The 22,524-nt window shown below is 41.7% G+C and overlaps 1 protein-coding gene across 1 annotated transcript in view; it reads left to right on the forward strand.

Annotated features, from left to right (window-relative positions):
• Window positions 1-22,524, forward strand: part of PARP8 (poly(ADP-ribose) polymerase family member 8) — a 788,553-nt gene that overhangs the window by 328,204 nt on the left and 437,825 nt on the right. The window contains exons 4-5 of the mRNA XM_085631232.1: window positions 1,898-1,987; window positions 10,759-10,829. Of these exons, the coding sequence (XP_085487358.1) occupies window positions 1,898-1,987; window positions 10,759-10,829 (161 nt within the window). The remainder of the gene's footprint in view (window positions 1-1,897; window positions 1,988-10,758; window positions 10,830-22,524) is intronic.

Raw genomic sequence — 22,524 nt, forward strand, 5'->3', positions numbered from 1 at the left:
GAAGCAAGCTTGGGTCTCGCCCACCATCAAGAAACCCACTCTAGACCCATCTAAACCGGAGAACTTTCGTCCTATCTCCCTGCTCCCATGGCTGTCTAAACTCGCTGAAGCTCATGTCAACAGCTCCCTGTCCCAGCACTTGGTCAAAAACAACATCCTGGACCCAACGCAAAACGGGTTTAGACCAGGTCATAGCACTGAATCAGCTCTCTTAACCACCACAGAGCACCTCCGAACGATCTTAGATGCCGGTCAAAGCGCTGCGCTGATCCTTCTGGATCTTAGCGCGGCCTTTGACACGGTATCCCATACCATCCTTCTCAATCGTTTGGAGGCCTCGGGAATAACTGATCATGCCTTGAACTGGTTCAGATCTTTCCTCGAAAACAGATCCTTTTGAGTCTCCACCCCTCCCTTCCTATCCAACCCCCACCCCATTACACAGGGAGTCCCGCAGGGCTCTACACTGAGCCCATCCCTTTTTAATCTCTACGTCCAGCCTTTGGCGGCAGTGGCCAAAGAATGGGGATTGACAATAGTATCATATGCCGATGATACACAGCTGGCCATCGCTCTCTCAGAAGGTCCTTCCAACCTTTCCTCTAACTTCAAAAACGGACTTTCTGCAGTTGCCCAGTGGATGACAATGAACTGTCTCCAGCTTAACGGCGGAAAGACAGAGGTTCTTCTCCTGGGAAATAACACCAACCTTTGGAATGAACACTGGTGGCCGTCTTCCCTGGGCACCATCCCCCCCCCAAAAAAACTAGTTAAAAACCTGGGCGTCTGGATGGACGACTCACTCAACTTCCGGTCCCACACCAAGAAAGTGGCCGGCACCTGCATTGGCCTACTAAGAAGCCTCAGCCACATTCTAGGCTTTTTCAACGCCAAAACCCGACAACTAATTATTCAAGCTACCATCCTCTCGCGACTAGATTACGCCAATGTACTCCTTCTTGGTGCCAACAAATGTGAGATAGCACGTCTCCAACGTGTGCAGAACTCCGCGGCTAGAACTCTGGTCGGCCTCCCCCGCAGATGCTCAGCCAGAGCGACCATCAAAAGATTACACTGGCTACCCGTTGATTCTAGAATCAAATTCAAGACCCTTGTTATGTCCTTCAAAATTCTCAGACTCAACACCCCTCCCTTGCTTCAACCCCTCCTCACTCCCTACGTCCCGGCACGGACCCTCAGATCCTCCAACCGAAATCTTCTTTGCGTTCCTCGAATAAAACTCAGCCGCATGGGCGGCCGCTCCTTTAGGTTCCTCGGAGCCAAGCTGTGGAATGACCTGCCACAACATATCCGTTCTATAGACAGCCTACCAGCATTCCGGAAAGCTGTGAAAACGTTTCTATTCCCTTGCCTGTTACCCCTCTAGTCCTTCTCTCCTCTCTGACTTGGATCTGGGTTTCTAGCGCCGGGACGCCTCATTGCTGGGGCAGCTGTTGCGCTCTACCAAAACAATAGAATAGAATAGAATAGAATTGGTGGCAGGGGAGGGTGGCTCTAAATTGATTATTCTCACTGGAGTGGCCTGCATCTTTGGATTTGGAAGATTAGAGAACACACGAGGCATAAGGACAGCATGCCATTTTCTTGAGCTCAGTTCCTGCTTTGTGGAGGCTCGGTATTTCTAAAGTGCTGCTTGCTTCACTGAGAAGAAGAGCCAAATGAGGTGTGAGGTGAAAACAGAATGCCACCACAAAAGTATGCAGCCAAGTTATTGTCTTTGGGTTTGGAATATTTAAAATTGTATTAGCTGTGTTTGTTTTATGTTGGATTATTATTCATTCATGCTTACGAGATGGTCCTTAGTTCAAAAACTCATTTGAAGACAAAAGTAAACGATTACGTTCAGCAATACATTACAGTGTGTTTTATTTTTCAGATAATACATATGTGTCCAGTTCTGATAATGATGAAGATGTGCTAGTTACGACAGAGCCTATCCAAGTCATTTTCCACAGAATTGCAACAGGTAACTTCATATTTTTGACTGGGCAGGAGAAGGTTAGAAGTAGGCAGAGAATATATTTTAAAAGTTAAATGGAATGTTGGTTCATAACGTCATATCTATGGGTGCTTTGCAGGTTCTGTACACCTCGAGTGGTTATTAACTTTTAATCTGTATTAAATGCTATGATCTGCAAATATGTTTATACTGTGGGCTACTTATAGTGTTTCATAGTTCAGTGCTCAATCAATCAATCAGTGAATCAATCGGGGATTTGGCATTCGTGCTACTCACCCGTGAGGTTCTCAAGATGCAGGTGGGGGGATGGGTCGTGAGGCTCCAATTCAGCCAAAGAGCCAGGTCTTGAGGCTCTTCCTGAAGGTCTGCAGAGTGGGGGAACGCCTGATGTTGAGCGGGAGCTCGTTCCAGGTCATTGCCGTGATGTTTGAGTAGGCTCTCCCACCTGCTGGTGTCAAAATGCCTATTTATTCAGATTGTTTAATCTAAACGAGTTCATGTGCTACGATCTGGTATGCCCAATGGAAAAATACTTACCTAAGATAGTCAATAATTCTGTAGTTTTTCTAATAAAAAAGATATTGAACTTACAGCTTTCTACATTTTTTGGACACAATTTCTATAATGATAATTGAATGTTGGACATTGTGCTACATGCAAATCACATTAAATCAGAAATAATGCTTAGATTGGAGGTCACCTTCCATAAACTCTCCCTAAAGGAGTAGAATTGCTCCGTTTTATGTACTTTTTGTTTAAATACAAATGTAAGTATTCTTAGGTATATTTATTAACAAGCATTGGCAAAACCAGTAGATCTGCATTAAATATGCTACAAAATGTAGGCATAGTCATGCACAGACTGCTCGCACTGGTAATTACGCAGGTCACATCCCTATTTGTTATTTTGCACACAATGCCACCTAAGTTTGGACCCTTCCATATGCAAATCAGCCCAGACCCTGCACCAATAGGAATAGTCCAGCTTGAACTGCGAGGTCAGGTGTTCCCTGAACCAGAACGCAAGCAACCCATCAGATTTTGCAGGCCCTTATGTTTTTAGGCAAAATTGGCTATTATTCATCAATAGTATTCAAATTTCCCCTGGAAGGATCGTGATCACTGTTCCTTGGCTTAGTACTCCACTGTGGCCTTCTTCTGAGTTTTTTTGGAAGCCATTCTCTGCTTAGATGGTGCCCTAAATCCTCCATCACATTATAAAAATTTCACACTTATTCTTTGTTTTCAGGCCTCATTCCTATAATGCAAAATCTCATGCAGTGAAGCATCCCGGTTCTTATTGACAATATATGCCAGGAAATCATCCACCAAACATGGTACGTTTTGTACCTGCCTTGAAAGGCTACTGCATTGTCTTCGGAACAATGCAGATTTTATTTTTCTTTCTGGATTTTTATATAGCTCGAACTTGACCCGAAGTATCAGGTATCAGAGAGCTTTACATGAACACCAGTTACACAAGGACACATTCTTTTTTGTTAGGCACGGGGAGATAAAGTCTTTCGCCCAGACTCACAGTATGTTGAGCGTCATTGCGGAGACTCGAACCATATGCAGATGCACATGGAAGTTCAAACAGCAGGAACCAGCATGTAATTAGGCATTCTAGATGATGTTGGTGCTCTGGAGTTCTCTTGCAGAGGTATTTGAAAATACAGTGACATCAAGCGTGGAAGGCATAGGAGCTCCACTCTATGCATTCAACATCTGATGAATATTAGGAAGGGTTCATTGTGCAACCAGATATATGAATTTAGACCTCCTGAAGCCTCATGCAATCTGAAGCTTCTGTTTGCCTTTCTAATAAAAGAATACGAGGATGGGCCCTTTGGGTACATCTGCCTAAATCTCTTACATGATACCATCTTGACATAACCGTATCACTTCACCTCTTAAATGCTAGTTCATTATGACGACTATCCATAAATCCACATTACCTGTCCTTCTTTCAATGGGTTTCCAAGTCCAAATCTCTCAAGAAGATCGTTTATCACTAAATACCTTGTGGTACATGTCCTAACATTCCTAAATAGTTGTTCTAGTGGTTGTATCAGCAACACTTAATACTTGATTGTGATGATTAGGACCGAGTTTTAATGGTAACATACCTCATTGGGGGCCTTTCCAATAACACTTACGCCTGTGTAAGATCCTTGAATGGAGGTAAAGGATCACGCAAGGCAGGTATTCTTGAGGTTGAAATCCAAGATTTAGTCTTAAGCAAGAAGGAACCCATCCAGGAACTCAGCCTGACAGGAATCACAGTTTCAGAAATTCAAAACAGTACATTCCAGTGCTAAAGAAACCAACAGCTGAGTAGAATGTCCAGTAACCATGGTATTAGAACAATGAATGAGAAGGAGGCAGGATGCCACAGCCTGGATCTTCCTACACCTGAATTCCAATTTAGATTCAGATTAACACACTGGACCAATGAGTTTTATTACAGTATGCTTTACGTTTTATTTCTGGTTCCTTCAGCGCCAAATTTGCAAATATTATGAGCTTTGATGTTTGATAGCACAACCCTGTGAAATAAGGTATTAACTTTCTCCTTCCTCCTCGTTCTCCAGTTGATTTACTCTCGTCTTCCCTGCATTCTTTTTTCAAATTTCCCACTGTTCCCCTTTGCATACTCAGACACAATGTCCTTTTCTGTTGCAATTTTTTGGAAATGGCTGGATGCTCCGATGCTGCATAGGGCTTATCCAACAGATGCAGACTTTCTACTTCATTCTCTGATGTTAAGCACCTTGGTCACATCTTTTCATTTCTGTCTTAGGCATTCCTGCTGCTACGTAACTAGCAACAGGCTTACATCCCCCTTAGGATCACCCCAAACATTTGTCTGCTCTTTCATTTCATTTTGTTCGGAGTTGCAGTCCAACTATAATGTGGCTATTTCAGCGTCATCCAGTTCTTTCTCCTCCATTATTTGGCCAGGTGAATCTTTTAGTATGTATCGACCTTTGCCCCAAAGCATTGCTCTAGCTAGACCAGCTTCCTCTTTTCTGTACAAATGTTGGACCCGATTCACATAGGAAAACTGAGACGAAAGTCTAACTTTACGACTTTTGGTATTCACAAAGGGCTTTTACGGGTAGTAAATTTGACTTTTGTCTCAGATTAACTTAAGTTTTGGCCTTAAGTCTAACTTTACTACTCGTAAATGCCCTTTTTTGAATACCTAAAGTCGTAAAGTTAGACCTTCGTCTCAGTTTACCTTTGTGAATCGGACTTGTTGTCTCATGTGGCTTCAACGTGAGCCTCACATCCTTCTTTCAAATGTTCCCAGTCTGACTGAGGCATTCCCGTGAACTGAACGAATTTTGGAGGTGGTGACGTCCCCTGCATCTTAACCTTTGCATTGTGTTAAGACTGTACTGGCCATGGAGTGTACACACTTGTATTGAATCCTAAGTATAGAAACATCACAGTACGCAAAGCTAAAACTATTTAAAGCAAATTCCATATTAGGGAGCTGAGTTCATATATCAAAATACTAAGTGTAGGGGAAAATCGTATTATATACTTTATAATAATGTCATTAGCAGTAGTGTTAACCTTGTGTTTCCAACAGCTTGTAAAATTAAAATGTTGATGTCCATACATGCTATTGCAATGTCCTTTCACGTCTTTGCAGAACAGTTCCATCAAACCACAGATTCTGCATTATCCACATACTTTGTTTCTCCTGTAAGGCATCGGGGAGAATGTACTTATGGCTTGCATGACAACCAACAAGATGCCATTTCTCTGCTAGCAGACTTCTCCGTGAGCTTACACTATGACTGTGGAGGTGTGAGCTTCTGATGACAAGCATCGTACTATAATGTGCGAGATGAGCAACCACACAATTGCAGGAAGGACACCGTTGACGGGTAACCGCGGTCATAGAAATCAGACAGATCTGTATTCACAAGACGGTGCTCATCACAATTGCCATGATTACTTGCTGTCTAGGCTGTACATTGCACCCCTTTATGAGCCTGAGTTTTACATATAATTGTGACAAGTTGATCATTTTGCTTTGGAAACCCCAAACTCGATCATAAATGTTCGACCTATGACTTCAGATTGACTTTTGAGCGTGAACGGTGGGCATAAGAAGGGCCTAACAAAGGGTTCAACGACAGTGCTGCGTTAAAGGATGGCACTGTTGAGGATATCGCACCCAGAAACGCACAGGATCATTAGGATAACCCTACATAACTTACAATCATCTCCCAAGTGATATTCATTCATACATGCATGCATTCTTATTTGTTGGTGACTGCTGTGTTCTCAGTTTCCCAACTCCAAATAACTGAGAGTTCTTCATTAAGCTTTAATGACTGGTTAACCCCCCCATGGTGGGCTATGAAGCTGTTAGAACATTCCACTCCATGAGTGCGAAATGTCCTAATAAAAACAAAAAAAGCCCCTCTGCGAGACAACAGCACACGCCTCCAAAGCACAGTTTCGCTCACAACTCCTGCATTACTAGCTCTTGCAAAAACAGGCGCTGTAAAAGCAGGTTAAAGTCAGTCCTTGATGCTCACTCGGCTCTCCCAACCGATCTGCTTAGAAATGGCCCCTGCCGCTTCCACATCTCCAGTGACCATGTGAGCTGCAGGAGGAGGGAGTGGGACGGACTCCCTTCGTTCTTGACCACAGCCTTTGCCTCTGGTTCCCCCGCTCAGTTGTCATAGACTGTGGAGAGTCAGGCAAATGTTGTAAATTAGGGCATTGGAAAGTTGACAACTTTACGCCTATACCAATGTTTATAGCCCCTGCTGCTTCATTGCCAAGAGTGAAACTATCAACATTCCATTGTTGCAATACAGTAATATAGCCTGATGCCAAGTACTATACAGCTGTTAAAATCCCTGAACCTGAGCCCCAGGCGAGGCCTATAATAAGGCAGAGATCATTTATAAACCAGTCTAGCTCAAGGCAGAAGGGCTGTAATGCTATTAGTTTTCTACACATTGAGGGGTGGAATATTCGAGTTGAGGATCAATAGCAGCCAGCACTGGCCCTGAGGGCTCCATTGTCTTCAGTTGAGCTCTCATAATTCCAATGTTCTAATTGTTAGGGTACACCACATTCTTTAAAGCAACGGGTTTGATGTTAGTTTTGGCTTCTTTGGGAGCAGTACCCCTATATTATATGGAAACCCTTAATTTAAATCCCCTCCAAAGTTACCTCTGGTGGTTCTGCTACAGCTCTCTTCATCTTGCGATAAGAGTCTCTACCCTCCTCTACGGCAGGCCCAATAAATTAGCAGAGCATTAAAACTGGGACCAATCAATCTATGTTCTGGATCAGTGAAAAGTTAAAAGTTGTTATTACAAAAATCTCAAAATAGGCAATACTTAGAAATGCAAAATATATGCCACACAGAGTCACAAAGTACATAGGTGGGAATCAGAATTATTTTAAGTGCCAGGCATAAAAACTCATAAAGACAGCATCTCTAATGCAAAGGGAAGTCTCTCAATAAATGGACAGAGTCCTATAAAGAAACCGAAAAGTCTCTAATTTCGAACTGTCAGATTCACAAGGACCTCACCTCCAAGGAAAAGGGTAGCCCCAAAACTAAGGTGTTTTTATACACATTTTAGAATAGGTAATAAGCAAAAACTACAAATTCAGCACAGCATAGCTAATAATAACACTTATTGAGCAAATCCAAATCAAGGTGGCCCCAAGCAAAAATATAACAGTAACTCATTCCTAAGGAAAGGAAACCTGCAGGAGCTTCTGCAGCATCAGCATAGTCCGGAGAGGTGCAGCACAATATGGAACATTTTCAGACAAGGACCTAGACGTTAGTGTCTGCTAGCAGGCCTATATCGGAACTTCGACCGGATGTAAACATGAGATTGATGCAGTCTTTACCAGTGGCGGCTGGTAATCTTACCAGGGAGGGGGGCACACATGTACACAACGCTCATTTATACCCATGCATTCACACACGTGCATATACAGATACTCACTCACAAATACACATACATTCATACATACATGCATGCACGCACCAAACATAAAAAACACATCAAACTTACCTTCACTTAGAGAGGGGTGCCTCGGAAGTCCCAGGAGTGTTGCGACTGCTACCTTCCCTCATTGGCTGGCCTTAGTCAGCTAATGATGGAAGGCAGCAGTCCCTCACTCACACTGTGATGGCAACTCGACCCTGGGCACTTGAAGTGCACAGGCCCGAGGTAATCAGTGATGCTCCCCCTTGTCACAGCGGTGAGGGCCTTGAGGCACTTTTGCCAGGCTGAGGAGCTCACGCGCACAGAGCTGTGAAATCCTCAGCCTGGCAAAGTTCTGCTCAGGCAGTTATTTATTTATTTATTTTGTGGTACTTGTAAAGCACAAACACTCATCCCCTGAGGGATATCACTGAGCTAAACTGCTCTGGGCCTACGAGCTAATGCACTGGTGTAAACCCAACGGGGTTGCAGGTGAGACGAAGATCCACGGGCAGTAGGTTACGTTGGGCAGCAGCCAGATGGGCGAATGAGCGACTGCCCGTTCTGACTTTTTGAATGTGTTTAGCTTTGGCTATTGCTAAGTTTAATAATCTAGGATTTTGTGCATGTTTATAGAATTCCACCTTTGGTAGTAAAATTGCAGGGCCAGTGTTGTTTAGCGCATTTAACGCAAGTCTAAATCCTGGCTGCCTGACCTCATCCAAAAGAGTGTCTGTCACGCGGATTTTTGATCTGCCTGACAGGCACTTGCTGTCGGGAAAAAGGTGGGGGTGTGGCCCCACAGCCCATATGGACGGGCTGTGGCTGGTCAGTACACGAAAATAGTTTAATTCAAAATACATGCTCTCCATGGAAAATGACCAGATTTGGCACAGTGTCATGTGCTCTGCGAAGAATGTAGACTGAGAAGACGTGCAGGAGGACATTAATTGGATGGGATAATGAGCAGGAGCAAGATGAACAGAACACCAAAACAGCATCCATATTAATAAATTGGTTTCTCTACAAAAATGTGACACAATTAAACTACATTAATAAACACACTTCTAAACTACTATTAAAAATCGTTACAAATGCAACATTAATAATTCATTATACATCTTAAAAACTATTAGTATTCAAAGATAACTTGTCACCCAAAATTGCACTTTTAGAAAAAGCTTCAACACTTCCAATTGAAACATCTTTTTATTATGACTGAGTGCAGTTAGGATGTTCTTCTAAACGAGTCTGCTAATAGCCCTCTACATGAGTCATTCTGTTCCATGGCACTCCGATCCGGTTCGGATTTATTGTGTACTGTCGCTAGGTACTCTTGAGCTTAGCATTCTGTACATCCAACTTTGAAATGCTTTCTTAAGAAACGACCTATTTCCAAACACTCGTTTTTGTCTTCTTACAATAAAGGGATCTATTTTCTGTTTATATAGTCTATGCCATTTAGTTATCTATCTACACTACTACTAAACGATCGTGTACTTTAGTGTAACATTAACTTGTTTGTGCCCAAGGTGTGTGGGTCGTAGGTCAAGTGTAATTTAATTTATTTTTGGTTATGATGTGCTGCATGATGAATTGGTACTTAGAGTAGCAATAGACAATAGAATTTTGCTTTATTTGTGTGGCTAAAAAAAAAAATCACAAACATTCATTACATTCACACAATAAAAATACGGTGGTGCAATTTCTGTCGTATCTATCGAGATTCATTGGGTACACATTATAGAAGTACACAAAACACCAATGATTCCTAAACCTAGAGTAAAGCTGGTCTCAATCCATTCAAAACATGGGGGCAGATTTACAAGCTTCTTGCGCCACTTTTGCGTCACTTTTAACATGGGAAAAGTGACGCAAAAGTGGCGCAAGGGGCTTGTAAATATGCCCCATGCATATCTAGAAGACACAGGCTTCATATAAAAAATTTTGATTCCCCGAAAGTGCATAGAGTGTGTAAAGTGCCATAAAAATGAGTACATCTCAGACCACAGCCACAATTCACTATTGCATACTTTCGAGTCATAGTTGAAGATAAAACCCGGCCATAGACCCTGTCTTATTTTGAAGGCAGTCGTTCTGAATATATATTACTGGGCCTCAAGTACACTCTAGCGCATCACTGTGAACATAATTTGTCGTGGGTGGTATAATAAGTTTAAATGAAGGGTTCATTTCTTGCGCTGGCTTGTTTTCTGTTGTTGAGCAGGTTACCTTATAGTAACCCATCAGAACCATGCTTTACTTGACATACATTAAGCGCTAAGAAAATATGTGGTCTAATACATTCAGGCGAGTAATCTGCAATACAAGATAAAATAACATAGTGATTAATTAAATATGGCTTTATTTGGAAAACAAAGTCAATTTGATAAATGAGTTGTCCTACATTAATGTAACTACTACTGCTAGTAATAAGAATTCCAAATACGTTCCATGCAGTACACATCTAATCCCCAATTAACTAGTTATGTAATTAAGTTTTGCTCATTCTGTCACACGTTGAAGTATAAAAGGCTGTGCCAGCCCTCCCAGAACTCAGACCAGTGGCGTTAACTCTAGGAGCATGAACATACCGAGAATGCCTCATTTTAGCTTCACGCAGTCTTGAGGTTGCAGTGCATTGTGTGTAGCACTTTACACCCCCCCTCCTCACCCCCAATTAACTGATTAAATTATACATACATCTGAATACACTGTGGTACTGGAAGTATCTTTCTTATTCTGCGTTAAGGGCTGATCAGCATTGTAACATGTAACATTCCTTTCTTTTAGAACTGAGAAAAAGCAGTGATGTTGCCAATTCGTCGTCTATAAAATCCAAACTTCAAAGGGAAAATGGAGAGGTGAGCTATTCCGAAACGTTTTGTACCGCATTCGTGCTTAGAACATCGACCCTGCCCAAGGCTATCATCTAAAATCCTGGTTTGATTCTGCAGATTCTTTCAGACATTGAATGTATGAAGGCAAATATATTGAGTGGAAGTGAAAGCAGAGAGTAGGGCTTTTATGGGGTTTATCCAAGAAATGATATTGCCTCTAAATGCACCTGCTGTGTCCTTTCAGATCCCTAACTAATTAGGTTGTATCACAATCTAACATCTGCTGGGCTGTTTGACAAAATAAGAGCCAGGAGTTCTTAACCAACCAAACCTAGCAGCTCAGCACAGACCTCACAAACGTGATCTTGAAATGTGACATCCCTGTCCGGAATGATGGTTATAGACTCGTTGACGCAAGAGTGTCAAAGGGACTCGTGGCTCTCTCAGCTTCACCATGACTACCCCCTGAGCTACAAGTAAGATTTTGAATGAATAGTATTTACTCCATACTTTTAGAAGCTGAGAGTAAATTGCTTTATTGAGGAGTAGAAAGTAATTTTGGTTCTGCTGGGAGTATTTTCAAGTGGCAAAAATTATAATGTAGACAGTTGAGTAAAACGCTGGTTCCTCTTCAGGGGCTTTTAGTGCCTGAATAACCATACAGGGTTACATTTAGATAAAACGAAAGTGGTCATTATTGGTTGAAAAATAAAGATATGAATTAGGCTTGCCTATATAAATAGTAAAAAATCATATGTATCAATGTATACGGGTTTAGGCATCCTTACTGGAGCGTGAGCTAGTTTTCATCACCACCTCTGCTCTTTGGAGTCAAACGCACATTCTTTTAGTGCTTTGCCAAAAAATAACTAGTCATTAACTTGAACCCGTGCTGCAGGTAGTAAAAAGTTAATTCTTACCATTATTAATTAACCTACTGGTCCGAGGTAACTTTTGGGAAATTTGCCAAGTTTTGTTTACCTGACTCGGTGTATTATCTACAGAATGAATTACAGATTACCAAATTTCAAGTCACAAGCCCAATTACACCTAGAATATGGTCTGGTTAAACAAGTACTGTTGCAGCAAGCAATATTTGTTGCAACTTGTCATCATCTTGAAAACAAAGCCACAGCACTTAATTTAAAATATTATATTTGGAAGTAAGTAGGGTTTAAACGATACAGTTGACCCAGCTACTGAAATGTCTATTTAGAACATGCATCACGTCATTTTTAAACCAGCGGTTTTTAATCTGTGGCCCACGAACCCACATCATCCCCAACCATTAATTTACATCGGTAATCATAAACATTTTAAGCTAAATAATTGTATATATATATTCCCGCCTTTGAGAACAAGCGTTTCATGAGGTAGCAATAATACTTACTGGAATTCTGCTGTATTGCTTCCTCAGCGTAAATGGTGTATGGTTTAATAAAATCAATAGAGAAATGTTAAAATCATAAACATTTTACTTTGCTGATTGCTACTTTAGGACAAAACATGTGTTGATGCGATTATTCACTATTCACATCCAAAAACGTTTCGACCTGAACTAACAATCAGCTTCTAACAACAATTGTGTTTTGCATATGATTTTGTATAAATAATTAGCATCTATAAACTTAGAGTGCTCAGTGATCTATGTATTTATACACATCTAGACTTCCCAAGAAGCCCTTCCAGGCTACACATTTTCAAATCCAGGGCTTGACATGGGTAGGCGCTTACTTACAAATACCTGCATTTCTTGTATTGGAAAAGGCGCATCCTGCACCTTCAGTAGAGCCCAATTACTTCCCCAACCAAAGTGCAGCTTCCAGTAGATAGCATGTACTCCTGCATAACGTGCAACTGGTCTTCTTTAGGTCTTAGCTAGACGGCGCTTGCGTTGTCTCTTCAAGGCATGCTGTACCTACAGCCACCCATAGGCCTCCCATTGTCACTCTCATATTCTTTCTCCTGATCTGTCCATGGCATGCATTTGTCATGCCTCTTGCTGTGTTTAGCCGTGCCCCAGAACAGGGACTAAGTACTATATAAATACACTGGTCACCATTTTAACATCTGTTCAGGAACTCCTTTTTTCTTTAATCTGGAGCACTTGAGACAAGCGCTCTTACAGAGCTCAGCTGTAAACAGGGCTATAAATCCTGTTATCTGGTCACATGTGCTGTGCATTCAAGACCGAGGTCAAATTTCCGCTGCTGTTTTCCCAAGGGTGCGTATTTACTTACTGTCCTTGTGTTGCGTTTAAAAAAAATAATAATTAGGCTTGGGGAGATTAAGAATTTTTCTTTGAATCACAGGATGTTGGGTCGAATCCGAGACTCAAATTTGGTTTTTCAGTTCCAAAGTTTCTATTTAAGAGTCAATGGAACTCGATGTAAAGTGTGTGCGACGTAGATTCATTTTTTTCTGAGACATACTATCCTGCTGTGCTAATGTAACTGCCATTATACTTAACGGCGCTGTGGGGAGTTGCCAACGGGACCAGGGGCTATAAAAATGACGTAACGCCACACCAGTCTGAGGTAGGCAGTAGGCTGCCTTCACACTGAGGTTAGGCAAGCGGCTCCTTATGTAGAGCTGGGGCACAGCAATGGCATGGTGTTTTTACCAGTTATGCCAGCTTCATGCATGAACATTGCCCGTTTTCACCCTTGGAGTATGCTGTGAGATTTATGAGTCACACATCCTCTATTACTTGTTTTACTTCTAGTCCCTGCAGAGTTTTTCTTCCTGTTTACAATCCGCCCTACTTCCAGCACAAAACAGGCCGGCGTGCTGACCTCTAACCCGATGGTTACACATTGGTGCTATTATTACGCAGATGTCCGCCATCAAAGTGCTCTGCAGATGCTTTACATTTCCAGCTCAGTAGGGAACATCAAAGGTTAGTTGTGAGGTCCCTGGGGCTGCAATGGGGTGGCATCAGTGATGCCCGTATAGGGAAGGGGATGAAAGAGCGTTGGGTAGCACTGTGGCATAGCTCAGTCCATCAGTGAGAGTGCTGCAGCAGAAAAGCATCAGCTAATTCTCTCGAAGTTACTAAAATGAGTACAGTTGAGTTGGGGGACATAGTGACTCGTGGTACATACAGCGCCATGTATCCTTCGACAGCAAGTGCCAAAGCCCAATCTCGACCTCAATAAGCAGGGCAAAGTAATCGGGAATGGACCTGAGTTTTTTGTTGTCTGTTACGCTAGGAAACATGCCTTAATGTAGTGGGGTAGATGTATTTGCATACGTTTGAATCCCTTTTGTAATCACACAGGCAAGCTAAGAAACAAACATTGATACAACCACGTGTGATGTCCTTAGGATAGAGAAAATATTTTCCTAAGCTTTATTAACACACAACTGCAGCTCAGGTGGCAGCTGTGCAAGCTTCATTTGCACAATAGGAACAGTTGCACCATGGGCAGCAACACTAAAAACTTCAATTTTTTTCTTGAGCATCTTTGAAGTCTCATTATGGATGAGCTGCAGTTGATAAATTATCAACTCTAGGTCATCTGAAAACAATCTAGAATAAACTCTTACACTCCATTGCACTACCAAATGGACTTACGTACTGTTCCCCGTCCAGTGAGTGGTGACAGCTGTTGTGTTCTATTACCAACCACCTCTGCACAGCATGAGGGTTATCAGGGCCAGCATCAGGCCAAGCGAGCACCCACTTTTACAACAACCATAGAAGGCTGTATCTATCCCTGGACTCTCCCAAACCACCGTGATCATCACTTCTGGCCACTGCCGTAGACTCTACCATGGGAACCCGTGCTTCATCCCTCGACTTCAGAGATGAAATGGCTCCTGTTTGCATGTGAACAATCACAGTGCCATACACAACGCTGAATAGACAATCCACTTTGCAAATACACTAAGAGAAGCACTGTTTTGATAACACAAGGATATACACGTTTCAGCTACTTATGCCCTGGAGAGTTTGTCTTGTAATACCTTTGTAAACTTTTCCGCTTAGTGGCACTTATCTATCACTGTGCCAAAATGTATAAAACATTGAAATACTGCCCAAAGTATTCCAAGCAAGGAAGGCGTACAAGGATAAGCATTTCCATAGCATGGTTTCATCATAATTATTGCATTTTGGCCAGTACAGCACAAAAATGTACCGACTGTTAATGCTTTGCAGCTCGGATCCTAATTGTCCGGTTTCATATCATAGCATATATTCTATCATATGTTGCTTAGCTATGGAGCAAGCATGATTCTAAGCAGGCTCCAATTTTGCAGATTATGGTACTAAGACGCAGAGAAATGAGCAGGTGTGACAAAGAGCACACCTTGATGATCTAGGGAAGGGAGGAAAACATGTAACAGGTAGTAGTATAGGAAGAAATTATTGGATCAGAAGGGTAGAAATTATAAGTTCTCCCAGCACATGGACGAAAACATTATGGTATTCACTATGTTATCTTCCAGCACATGTAGGAAAACAATACATCAATACAGGACAGGCTCCAGGGCGGTGTGACCGGTGCCACTGCACGGGGCGCCTACTTCTGGGCGACATCGTGTTTCCAAATATATTATGGAGGTAAAAGCACCTGCTGCAACGTTCCTTGCCTCCATCAATTTTCAGGCAACAATAGAAATGTCAAGATAACTCTGGTGATTAATAGACCTGCTGGAGAGAGACCAGCGTTTTTTCTAGTGGAAGTTTTGATTCATCATAAAGTACACCTGCTGCTAATGCAGACAACAGAAGTGCGGATAATGTAAATAGTTCAGTGTGTTACTGCTTTTGTCAAAGAGATCATTTTGTTGATTGTAATTTATAAGTTAAAATCCTGATAGAGAACAGTGAGCTATTAACTGTCAAAGAGCTGCATACAAACTACAAGGTATAGGTTAAAGCGTTATGATTTTTTTCCCAGTTTTACAGTAGCCTAATGTTATAAAATGGGTTAATTTGTGTAAAAATCAATTCTTTTTAGTAAAGACCACCTCCAAGCATGGGATTACATTTTAAATTCTGAGTTTGAGCTTCTCCAGACCAAGCACTCTTAAACTATACTAGCCACAAGTATGGATGGCATGTGACTCCTACAACTTGTAGTCCTCTGTCTTATGTAACATTTCCTATATACTGATTTACACACAATTCATTGTCTCTGTAAATGTGTGTGTGATATAAAGTGCTCTGACACCCTACACTGGTTTGAGTAGCGCTATAAAACCAAAGAAATGCATGTGAGAGAGAGTGGTTCTGGAATCTTGAGGGGCTCTCGCAGAGGGTGGTAGTGAGGAGACTCTTGGAGGAAGTCATTGGGGGGCGCCAACTAACATTGTCGCACCAGGCGCCACTAGCCCTAAAGCCAGCCCAGGATCAATATTTGGTCTCCATGATACATATTTCTGCCCCATATTCTATGTGTTTGCACTGCTCTTTTAACTGAGTGCAAGAGATAGTTCTTCCCTCTTTGAACTCTTTAGGAGAAACTGCATGTAGGCAGGCATCAATGCTCTTTCTTAAAGGGGAGCACCCTCAGCTGACAATAAGATTGGCTAGGTTTATGGATACTGCTGCAAAACCGTTGTCAGTGAGTGATACAAAACAGCTGTAAACTGCAACAGGTGCAATCAGCTGGGTCAGTTCTATTTACATTACCGCTTTTTGTAAGTAAGTTTACTCATTGCTCTCCTTGACTAACCTTGTTTTAATTTTTGTATTATTGTAAATTTGTGGTTGCAATTTTCAGATTGCTTTTTTGCATTTCCATATTTTTTATGAATTGTTGTTTTAATGGTTTTGAATGACTATAGAAATAAAAAGATGAATTAATTCATTTAGAACATTAGGCCATGGATATTGCTTTTACTGTAATCTAAAAATGTGGATTTTAACCCAAATCCACTCTTCAGGTCAGCACCAAAAATAGAACACATTTTTGTTTGATGTCATTGCTGATGTCTCTGATCTGGATGTATCAGTATGGCTCTAAGGCACCAGTCTTGAACAGATTCCTAACTATTGATGTAGATGCTTTCATACTATGAGTACTTGCTTGATTAAAGGCAAAAGAACAGTTCTTTAAGCCAGTTATCGGGTAGGATGTATTTACCTGTTTCAGAGATGCATGTATCCACTGACACTGGACCTCAATATACGCGCTGTAAATAGCGATAGGACCATGTCCCAGCTTACTAACGCAAATATTGTGCTCATAGATCAAGCACGTAGAGTGAGGTGGGAGAGGATTACCCCTGATAACTTTATTGATAGTCTAATGACCAACTTTGCACAGGAGTTTGGGACCTGTCTAGACCAGGACTCCCAACCACTATCTATCCTTGATGCCTTTGACCGAATTACAAAGCAGGTCGCTTTGAACTTAACTGTTCCTTGCAGACGGAGGCCCCCAAAATTTAATAAATGATTTGATGAAAGTTGTAAGAATATCCATAAGGAACTTATGTGGGACCTTAACCACAAACCCAGGGAGGTCTCACGGGTTAAGAATGCAAGAAGGGTATATAAATTGGCAGTGGAAAGACGGAAAAGGCAATTAAGGGAGATGGCGTGGGAGGAGCTTAGTCAGGGTAGTGTCCTGGCCAACAGCTCTAGATTCTGGTCTGTTGTTAATAGCTCATTGTTTGATGATATACCAAACTCTAGTAAAGACTGCTTAGTTCCTGCTGAGAGGTGGGTGCAACACTTTGGGAAAGTGTACAGTGATGTGACACCCGGAACTCCCGCAGGGTCAGCAGAAAGTGATCGTGTATGCCACCCTCTTGTTTTTACTATTGACGAAGTCAATAAGGCGATCACATCAACCTTAGGGGGGAAAGCTCCAGGTCCCGATGGAGTACCGGCTGACTTGTACAAGGCAGATCCTAAGCTATGGGCTAAGGTTCTAACTTACGTTTTTAATGCAGCGTGCCTGATTGGTTTTCCCCTGTCCTGGGCCAAGGCAGTTATTATACCAATTTTTAAGAAAGGAGCGGGGAAAGTTGTCCTGGCCCGGTTAACAGACTGGCTGGACCAAGCAAATATTATTTCCGATCTCCAATATGGTTTTAGAAAAGGGAAAGGCACGTCGGATCAATGCCTTAATCTCCATTTGGTGATAGGGAAGTATACAGTTGTAAAACGCGGGGATCTTCATCTGGCCTTTATGGATTTAACCTCTGCTTTTGATCTTGTTAATAGATCAAAACTCTGGGTGATCCTTCAGGATATAGGGCTAGATGCTGATTTAATCTCTTTTCTGGCAGCCATCCACGAAAATACAATAGCGGCTGTGCGCTTTAATGAAGATGGCAGCCTGACTGACTCATGAGCAGTAAAGAGAGGGGTCCAGCAGGGGTGTATTTTGGCCCCTTTACTTTTTACTCTCTATATTAATAAGCTAGGAGATTCCCTAATTTCCTGCTGTAAAGATATCCCCAGAGCCGACTCCAAAATGCTCCCCGCATTCTTGTATGCTGATGACGCGGTGTTGGTGGCCAGGACTGCAAGGGGGCTGCAAACCCTTTTAAATTGTTTTAAAATTTTTATGGAGTCTTTGGATTTAATTACCAATATAAAAAAATCACATGCTATGTCCATAGGGTCAAAAAGGGCAAGGAAGGACAAATTCTATTGCAAGGGTCTTGAGTTAGTAAAAGTCCCTGTGTTCCCATACCTAGGGGTACTTTATGACGACCAGCGCTCATGGTGCAGGCAGTGTGCACACACAAAGAATGCATTAGCCAGAGCATCGGGGGCTACTCTAGACTTTGCAAAAAGAATAGGCTCAAAACCAATCCCTGCGCTTATAAAGATCTATAATGCTAAGTGTCTCCCTATGGCGACTTATGGGAGTGACATCTGGGGTTATACAGATGTCAGAGAAATTCAGGGGGTTGAAAATATTTTCTTCCGTAAATTGCTTTCGGTCCCTGCTTCTGTGCCAGTTTTTAACATACACGAGGAATTAGGAGCAGGTTTTATTTATGACCAAATTGCGGTTGCACCGTTATTGCGTTGGTTAAGAATTTGGGCACAAGCTACCCCAAATCTTAATCAATTGGTCATTGGAGATTGTCTTACCCTGGAAAAGATGTTAGACATTCCGTGGCTTAGATACATTAAGGACCAGATGGAAATTCTTGGCCGTCCCGACTTATTTTTGAGTCCTCCGACACTGAGTAAATCGGCCATTAGAGACCTCAAGCAGGAGTTCTTAGAGAGACGAAGAGTACTAAGGGAGGAGAATGAGCTGAAAAAACCCATGGTGAGAAGTTTTGCTATATTGAGCCTGGGTCGGCAGACACAACCATATTTATCAAACCATACCATCTTTTTGTCTTGATAAGATTTAGGATGAACATGGTTCCCTGGCTCCTTGCATTCCCCAAAGGGTAGGTATTTCAAAGAGGGAACATTAAATCCTTGTCCTTGCGACAATTTCTCAGACCAGAATACTCTTCATATAATATTTTTCTGCGCATATTACAACTCCTTGCGCAGAAAATTTATTATTCCCTTGCTTAGAGGATGCAACTTTGAGCAAGTTAGGCCGGCGTTGGTATATTTAGAAATGCTGGCCTCACCTATGGTCTGTTTTGGGGTAGCAAGTTTTATAATAGGTGCAATTAGGTGTAGGAATAGGCTATCTATGAATCTCCCTGCGGATAGGGCTTTGAATCCTGTTACTTAAAAAATTATTTTTATGCTTCTTTATATGTAATGTTGGATAAGACTAATGCTGGGCTAACTGTATTTTATATATTTATTCTATTTATTTATTTATTTATTCCCAGGCCTAATTATGTGTTAGTGGTCTGTATTTCCATTTTGGTATGAACTGTGGCATTATTTGAAAGAGTGTACTTTGTCCTATTGTGGATAATGGATTTTGAGTGGGGCAGGACTCTATGAAGATTACTAATAATCATTTTATGGTTTTTATTGATTGCAGATTTGATCTGTCTTGTTTTTTTATGTACTTTGATGCCTACAATTAGCCGAATAAAGTAAATTTGAATTTGAATTTGAATTTGAGATGCATGTATTCCTCTGGCATTCCAGTATATATGAGAACACCCAGTTTGCAAAGCGAGATTGATAGCTTTTTTCCGGAAGATAAACTGCCATATTTATAATTGTTTTCTGCTGCAAACCTCACTCTTTGGAGTAATCTTCACTCTGCCTGGACTCCTCATAAAAACAGAAACGCTTTTAGCATCTGGAACAACCACCAGTCAATCTACCTTTTTGTCACCTTCCCACCGGAACACAAACCAGCTTGAGTCCCTACAGGCATTAGAAGAAACTCGACCTCCCCACACTGCAGTCTCATCTCACTGTAGCAAATGTCAGAAGTGGACCCTCTCTACACCTGGCATTCTGATGGATACCCCGCTCAAAAGAATTCTGTGCTGTCCTCACAGTTCATGTTGTACCAAAAGCATATAACCTGCAACAAAATTTCCAAAGCAAGATGTTGAAGAATCTTTTGACAGAGGAATGCATCAACACCTGTCCTCTTTCAAACAAGTCTTCAGCTGCAAATTTAAGTAACAAACTGGCCAAGGTGAATGGCTCTGCTGTATATAAAGTATTTACGCTGTACCAAACCAGCAATAAACCCAAAATGCAAAACAATAATGATCCCAAAGTGATTTTAAAAAATAGAGTAACATTTAATGAACAAAATGACACCAAAATGGCAACTATCCAACCAGGGGAACTGGAGGATTTCAAGTTTTGAAATAGCCCCAAAAAGCACAAAATGCCAATGTTACTTAATGGTCGCAGTAAACTGGCACCTAGACAACATTTGAGGCAAAACCAGATACAGAGGTCTGGTAAGACTAAATCAGGGTCCTTCAGCAACCTTACTAGGGAACCACAAGAATTGCCTTTGAATCCAGTTTTAAATGAGCCCCAAGTGTTATATGTGGCTAAACAGATGTGTCAAGCAGTATTTGACACTGCGTTGTCTAAAGGAGGCGCTCAGACCACACCCTGCCTATTCTGTGGAGTTCAGTGGAGTCACCTCTGCCCAATCAGGCAAGCCTATTGTTTACTCCTGGGAGGCATTTCACACCTTTTCCCCCCTGTTCAAGTATAATCACTGGCTGGGAGAAGCTGGAGAACTAGTGCAAATTAGCCTGTTGGAACTTAAGGCAGGAAAAAGGTAACCCTCATAGAGTTACTTTTCCTTACTATTAGGGCCAGCTTTAGCGCTTGTGGCGCCCCCTCAATGACCACCTCTGCCATGGATTTCCTCACCACCCCCTTTAACAATGCCCCTCAAGTCTCCATAACCACTGTCTCTCGGATTCATTTAGTTTTATAGCACCACTCATACTAATGTGAGGTGTCAGAGCACTTTGCATCACACACACATTGCAGTGTAAATCACTGTGTAGTAAATGGTATATCAAACAGGACTACAAGGTGTAGGAGTAACACGTAATTGATACTGGTATGCAATTAGTTTGAGTCCTTATTCTGGAATAGCACAAATTCAGAATTTAAAATGTAACACCATTGTTAGAGGTTCTCTTTAATAACAAGAATTGTTTTCCACCCAAATGAACCTTTTTGGGAATATTAGAATAATGAAAGATGTGGCAAAAAACATATAGCTGTAACACATACCTTGCAGTTTACACACAGCTCTTTGATGACATTTAATAGCTCAATGTTCTATACTATGATTTTGACAGCAAGTAACAAAAGGAGCTCTCTTACAGAAGCAGTAACCCACTGACCTACTTGCATTAAATGCACTTTGTTATCTGCATGGTACACGTTCTTAGCAGCAGGCATTTTAACCCTCTGCGCTACCTTTGGATTAGTCAAAACTTACACTAGACAAACCTCCGGTCTCTTTCCAGGAACATGATAAATCACTGGAGTTATCTTGACATTTAAATCGATGCCTACAAAAATTGCTGGAGGCCAGGAACGCGCCAGCAGGTTGGTGCTTTTAAAATGATAATTTTAGGTGTAAAAATGATGTCCCCACTCCAAGTCAGCGCACCGTGCGGTGGCACTGATCACACCGCCCTAGAGACGGCCCTGCTTACTATCTATTAGAAATCGGACTTCACCATTGATTTGAATTTTAATAACTAATAAAAAATAGTTGTTTAATGATATTTCTATCTGGTCCCATTCCCTCGATACTGTATTATTATTTTAGTTGGTACTGTGGTTTTCTAAATAGGACAGCTAGGCCTGCCACAATAATATTAGCTTTTGGGACCCTTGTCACTGTACGGACATGGTAACTTCTACATACTCCACTTTAAAATACCATGCACACTACCTTGTGGGCTACAAGACGTACAAAAGGGTGACTACTAATATTTCAGAGGGAGGTTTTTACCTGTCAAAAAGTGTTTATTTTGACAGGTCGAGTGTAAATGTATACTGCCACAGTCAGGCTATAAAGGGTAAGCCTGAAGCAATGTTTGCACTGCCACAGTGGTGGTTGGCACAATAGACGCTGCATTTTACTAGTAGCATTTAATGTACAGCACTTTCTACACCATATGTAGAGACTTAAAGGCAAGTCAAATGTGTCAATTTGGAATAAGCCAACTCAACCATGTTAAACAAGGGTGCTCAAGCACATTTCTACTGGTTAACAGAGATATATTTCATAGAGTTCTAAATCTATCAAAAATATAGGGTGCGGCTAAATGTGAAAGGTTTGGGGTCATCACGCAGCAATGGCGTTTCCTACTC

This window comes from Triturus cristatus, chromosome 2_1, assembly GCF_964204655.1.
Source record: "Triturus cristatus chromosome 2_1, aTriCri1.1, whole genome shotgun sequence".
Lineage (NCBI taxonomy): Eukaryota > Metazoa > Chordata > Amphibia > Caudata > Salamandridae > Triturus > Triturus cristatus.